At 39.3% G+C, this 6,870-nt stretch overlaps 1 protein-coding gene across 1 annotated transcript in view; it reads right to left on the bottom strand.

Annotated features, from left to right (window-relative positions):
* The window catches only part of Itsn2 (intersectin 2), a 167,042-nt gene that overhangs the window by 91,824 nt on the left and 68,348 nt on the right, over positions 1 to 6,870 (bottom strand). Inside the window, exon 9 of the mRNA XM_012513845.2 lies at positions 6,443 to 6,607. Coding sequence (XP_012369299.2) covers positions 6,443 to 6,607 — 165 coding nt within the window. The remainder of the gene's footprint in view (positions 1 to 6,442; positions 6,608 to 6,870) is intronic.

The following is a 6,870-nucleotide window of genomic DNA, read 5'->3' as shown; positions in this document are numbered from 1 at the left end:
GGGCTGGCTGGCATGTGGTGCTGGGGGATTGAACTGTCGTCCCTGTGTGTTGCTAAGCTTGTTCTAAATAGGTGCTTTAGACCACTGAGCCATCTCACCAGCCCCTACATTTTTATACTTGATCAAAACCTTATATATTTTTTAGGAAAGTCAGATCAAATACACAGCATTTTCTCCTCCTCTATGAATACCATTACTATGCACTGCTCAAGTCAGAACTCTGAAAGTCATGCCAGATATGGTGGCACTAAACTATAATCCAAGCTACTCAGGAAACTTAAGCAGGAGGATTATAAATTTGAGGCTAGTCTGGGTAACTTAATGAGACAGTCTCAAATAAAAAGGCTAGTTTGTAGCTCAAATGCCCAATGTCAATCCCCAGTACTCAAAAATAAAAACAAAACACTTATGTTATAGCTTATATCTAGATGTCCCCTCAAAACCTTACATGCTTATCAGTAGGGCTTTCAGAAGGTGGCTGCATCTTGGGTGTGTGATGCTGGATGAGGATGTGATAATTGGATCAGTCTAGTGACTGGTTTAGCATAGATCTTGGAGCAGCTGAATGGACTTACTGAAAACAGAGTCCTAAATTGGATGTGAGCGGTACCAAGAGGCTGGTAGCCTGAATGAGATAAAAAGGAAAAGCAAGCCTGCCATGGACTGACTGTCCTCTGCCATGCTGCCCTGACTTTGAACCAGCCAAATATTGACTGAAACCTCTAAGAACTGTGAGCTAAAATAAACATTTCCCTCCTAAGCTCGTTGAGTGTCAGGTATTTTGTTCTAGCAATGAGGAAGTAACTAAGACACCTCAGCATTAGGTAACAGACAAGACTGAAGAAGGAATATAAATGATTAAAAACATACTACTAGAGGACTATATGATACAAACTTATTCTGAATCATACAGAGGGCTACATAAAGCCAGCAGAGTCAATTTCTGCTGCGTTCTGGGAACCCCCAGACCCAGTCCTAACCCAGGTCCGGTGAGTGTGTGGGAGAGCTTCCTGCTACCCTGCGCTGGTGGGACCAGTCCCAGCCCAGGCCCAGTGTGGGCCAGACCCTCTCCCACCCCCTTGGGACACTCCCCACTACACCTCCCCCACCCCGCCCACTGAGTAGGAATTTCTGCCGCCTTCTGAGAACCCCCAGACCCAGTCCTAGCCCAGACCCAGTGAGTGTGTGGGAGAGCTTCCTCTCCCCCCTACTCCACCTTGCCCCCTCCAGGCACAGCTTAGGCCTGGCACACATGCTTGAGGTGTAACCCTGCAGCTCCAATCCCTGCAGAGAGTGTAGAGGATAGATCCACCCAGCTAGTCCAGGAGCAGAACATCTTGCCACAGGGGCACAACAGGTTCACCCTCAAGGGCAGCAGCAGGAAGGAGCTGAGCACAGCAGCCAGACCCAAGCCAGGCACAGCTGGATAAGTCCAAACTTTGTAGAACTGCACCTGAACTGCAGTACGTCCGAAGGTTATAACTACAACAAAGATCTACAACAAAGGTCAGAAGACAGTGCTACACAAAATGACGCGAAGGAACAAAATGCAACCTCAGAACCCGAGCCCACCCGTAACAAGTGCAGAAGACACTAACACAGAACAAACTGGAAATCACACAGCTGAAAGCAATGAATCAACGGCTTCTGAAATAAAGAAAAAGCTGCAGAAAGGTATAGAGGACCTCAGATTGGATATAAAAAAAGAAATCCCTGAATTAAAGCCAGCAGAGTATTTATCTTATCTCTTCCAACACCCCACCTTTTCTACCTGGTATTATGTCTATCCTCTAAGATCCAGCTCATGCATTATATTTTCTGTGAAAATTTCCCTCCTGTATCCACAGTGGGGCAGTTCCTCATCTACACTGATCAAGCTTTTTTTTTTTTTTTTTTTTTTAAGGAAGGGGCTACAGGGTGTTCAGAGTCTCACTACTAGATCAGACTTGTAGTGATCCACCTGTTTACAGTCTCCCAAGAGCTGGGATTACAGGCACATGCCACCACACCCAGTCTCAACTGCCGTCTGGAGGCAGGGCAGGCACAGCAGGCCCAGGGATCGAACCCCTGACTCTTTGGCTGGCCCGATCACAGCATTTTAAATCATTAATCGGATGCTGTGCTATGTGAGCTATACTATGGACTCAGGTAGGTACCATATCTTCCTGCTCTCTGTGCTCCTGTGCCAAGAAAGTGCCCAGAAGGTATGTGACTTATGAATATCTAAGACAATAAATTAATCTAAATAAATTAAAGATCATGGAACAAAGAAAACCAGACCACCAATTGCTACATATAATAAACAAAATATGTAAATTCAGGTCAGTCCTCTCATGCATGTGGGATGTATGCTCAGTTTCAGGACATGAGCAATTTCTTTCTTAAAGAAAATTTTGCCTTACTTATCTATATAAAAGTTTAGCCTTGTCTCAGAATAACATTTTCTGAAAACCTAATACACAACATTCCTATGTGACATGCACAAATAAAGTAACATAGGTAAATAAGCACACCTGCATCCAACATTCACACAGAGACACAAAATGTTTCCTGCATCTCAGAAGGTTTACACCCAGCCCCTTTCCAACAGAATATATCATTCTGATTTCTGCCACCATTAATCAGGTTTTCTGTTCTTCAGGTTCACATATTTGAATTAAACAGTATGGATCTTTTATGATCACATTCTTTCACTCCATACAGTATCCATGAAATTCATTCATATTGTTATATGCAGTTCATTCGTAATTGCTGTAAAGCACACTATTATATAAATATACCACAATAGATTTATCCATTCTCCTGGTGATGGACATGTAAGCTGTAAACACTTTTGAACCTTTCTTTTCAATCTATTTTTTGCTCAATTAGAAGAAGAAACTTCAAAGCAGAGCACAGGACCCAGAGAAGTTTATTTTTTGAAAGAATGGGTATTCTGCCCACATTAATCTGAAGTACTTTTCAAAGTCATATGACTGAGTATCTTAATGTTTCACTGATTACAGGACACTTATTTATGTAATATTGAGAAAAAACCATTGTCAATAAAACTATGACACAGCATACTAAGACACTGCCTATGGTAACACTTCAATTTAAAAAAATTTTTTAAATGTATCTTTAAAAAGTACATACACCGTTTTGTTTTGTTTTTTGTTTTTTGGTCTTTTTGAGACAAAGTTGTACTACACAGTTCAGGCTGGCCCTGAGCTTACTTTGTACCCCAGACTGGTCTTCAACTCACAATGATCTTCCTGCCTCATCCTCCTGAGTGCTGGGATTACAGGTATGCGCCACCACACCCAGCACTAAATACAAGATACATGTATCTTGTTTCACCTAATTTGATAAAATTCTAGGAAAATACTAGTTATATGATACTATATACATGTGGCACATAGGTAAGTTATGATAGGAGGGGTACAATAATAACCCAACCCCTCCCTCATACACTCATCACCCACCCTAAGAACTACATGCACACCCATGTTAAACACATGTTCAGTCCTGAGATATTTGCATTCCCTGCCTTTCATCTCCATGCCTCACCCACAAAAGATAACCACTATCCTGAACTTTATGGGCATATTTGCTTTAACAAAAAAATTATCACATAAGTATGTATCTTTATTTTATTTTATTTTTTGGTGGAACCAGGGATTAAACTCAGGCCCTTGCGCTTGCCAGGCAAGCACTTATTCTACTGAGCTATCTTCCCAGCCCCTGTATCTTTAAGTATTATACTATATACTGTTTGTTCATCTGATCCTAAAGTTTTGCCATTCCCTTACCCATCACACAATGAGACCCTATGCTATTTCAGATTACTTGTCATCCTCCAAAATTTCATCTTTGTCACTCTCAAATGTCCTCACTTTGAATCTAAATCCTAAGACTCTCTTTCATGATAAGGGATAAATGCTCCTTTCCTATATTTTATTTGATCCTTTTAGTACTAATTTCTTAATTTCTTCCCTTCTATGATCTCTGACACTTTTTTTTGGAGACAGGGTATCATTATGTCATTCAGGCTGGCCTCAAACTTGTAGCAATCATCTTGGCTCAGCCTTCTACATGTGGGATTACAGGCATGTGCCACCATGCCTGGCTTGCCTGATACTTAGAAGATTTATTATTTTTAAGTAATTTTTTTATTCTGTTCTAAAACTTTTATGTATATTTATGATACAAAATGATTACATTCATTATTGGAGAGTTAGCATTCATTACATATTTATACTATATATACTAATATATCTTAATCATTTTTTACTTCTCTCTCCCTTCTTTAGGTCCTTTCCCCATCTCCAAAAAGTCCACCTCCTTGCTTCCTACCATATTTCCTTTCCTTTCCTTTTTATTTTTACTTTTTATTTTTTTAATCTATTTGGTTGTTACAGGGTATCACTACGCAGCTCGGACTTAACTGATCCTTCTGTTTTCGGCCTCCCCAGCACTGGAATTACAGGTGTACACCACTATGTCCGGACTCTGTAGCCATCTCAGCCCGCCTGGGGATGGGGCTGGTGGGGCACGTGGTGCCTGGGATCAAACCGCAGTGCCTGCACTTGCCTAAACTTGCCTAAGCAGGTGCTTTAGTCTGCTGAGCTCTCTTGCCAGCCCCCTATTTTGCTTTTTATAGTCTCAAGGTTGATCCATTTTCTACAAGTGACTCAAATTTATCATTTTTTATGGTTATTTTTCTATTGTGTATATGTACACCTTATCTTCTTTATCCATGTATCTGTTAGTAACATTGAAGCTATTTCCATAATTTAGTTATTGTGAAATGTGCTACTATAAACATGGGTATGCCCATCACTGTAATGGATGACTTTAACTCTTTCAGGAAGTTACCAGGAGAGGTATAGCTGGGCCAAATGGAATTTCTATTTTTAGTTTTCTGAGGAACCTCCTTAGTGCTTATTATTAGTTCACACTCCCATTAATGATGTAGAACAGCTTCTTTTTTCCCCTATATCCCAGCTAGCATTTTTTGTTTTTGAGTGTTTAATGGAAGCCATTCTTAGAGGAATAAGATGCAATCTCAGTGTTGTTTTGATTCACATTTCTCTAGTAGCCAAGGCTTTTAAGCATTTTTTCATTTGGTCATTTGTGTTTTTTTTTTTTCTCCACATAATAAATTTATTACCTTTTGTCTTTCCATGTGAAAGTCCTGTTTACATTTGTGTTCACCTGATGATTAATGATGAACTTTCTGTCACATATTTGTTGGCCACTTGTATGTCTTTATTTGAGAAATGTCTATGTAAGACCTTAGTCCAATTTTTAACTGGGTTAGTTGATTTCTTGCTATTCAGTTTTTATTTTCGAATATACAGTGTTATGAATATCAATCTCTTTCAGATGTATAATATGCAAACATTTTCTCCTTGTCTCAGTTCATCCAGGCTGCTATAAAATAAGTTAGATTGGGTAATTTATAAACAAGAGAAATGTACTGCCATTTGTGTTTCTTTTGAGAAGTATCTACTAATTTCAATTGCCCATTTTTTGATTGGGTCTTTTGTTTTGGGAGTTTTTTTTTTTAGTTCTTCATATAGTCTAGATATTAGTCCTCTATTACAGAAGTAGTTGGCAAGCTTTTTTTCACAAGCTACAGGTTGTCCTTTTGCTCTATTGTTTAGTGAGCATAAGCTTTTTAATTTGATATAATCCCATTTGTTGTTTATTGGGCATTATTTCTTGTGCATCTGGGGTTCTGCTCAGAAAGTCCTTGCCTATGCCTGCACACATTTCTCGCTGAGTGAAGAGAGAGCAAACAAGTTAGAAGGTGGGAGCTCCAACTGCCTATTACTCTCTCTGAAGCCCCTCAGTGCCTTCAATTACTAATGTTTGGATAATGGTATACCCTAGATTTAAGTGTTCTACAAGCATCTGATGTCAAGTCTCACAGGAACATCTGCATTATAGCATTAAAGGTGAGCAAGGCTCACCTGAGGTTTTTGTAAAAGCAACCAGAGAAAAGGCCCAACAAGGAACAGGATTCTCCGGCAAAGCAAGCCTAAATCAAGTTCTGCACATTTCTCTTCATGACTTGGGGTTCTCCATTCAATGTAAAGCTTAGAGAATGGGTTTGATCTTCTTCTATGTGTGTATGTGGTACTGGGGACTGAACTCAGAACCCTGCACTTACCAGGCAAGCGCTTATTTTACTAAGCTATCTTCCCAGGTCCTTTGATCGTGTTGAGAGAGAAATGTTTTTCCAAAACCTTGTGTGTTTAACCTGACTGTAATTACTTTGAAGAAAGCAATCAAACTGACTTTCTCTTTAAATTTATTTATTGTTTATAATATTTGTATTTATCAAATGCTTTTTAATTTGGGGTGATAGTACAACTTTACATGAACTACAATATAAATTAAGATAACAGTTTTTCAAAGGAAGCCTGTATAAATAAAGGACTTTAACTCTCCTAACCTCATAAGCATTATGTGCTGCTTACCTGAGAGGTATCCACTCATGCTTTTGTCAAGGCTATTGAATTTTTGCCGATACTTTAATCTTGAAGGCTGAGGAACTGCCCACTCTAAAGTGCCAGTCTTGGGTGAGTTCCCTGAGAGTGAAGCAGTTGAGGAAGTTGAGCTACAATGAAATTTAAATTTTTTATGTTACTAAATAAAATACATTAAACTGCATGACAAACTTATTAAGAATTATAACTTACATAATACAGTAATAACTGCCTGTGCATTTGAGTTTTTTTAAACTTAAATTTAAGCGATTATAATTCTTGTTAAAGTAAATACCATATGAGGGGGGCCGGGGAGACGGCTCAGTAGGATAAGCGTTTGACTGGCAAACGCAAGGATCTGAGTTCAATCCCCGGTTCCGCCAAAAAAAAAAAA

This window comes from Octodon degus, unplaced genomic scaffold, assembly GCF_000260255.1.
Source record: "Octodon degus isolate 3935 unplaced genomic scaffold, OctDeg1.0 scaffold00019, whole genome shotgun sequence".
NCBI lineage: Eukaryota > Metazoa > Chordata > Mammalia > Rodentia > Octodontidae > Octodon > Octodon degus.
This window is presented reverse-complemented; position numbering and strand designations above follow the sequence as displayed.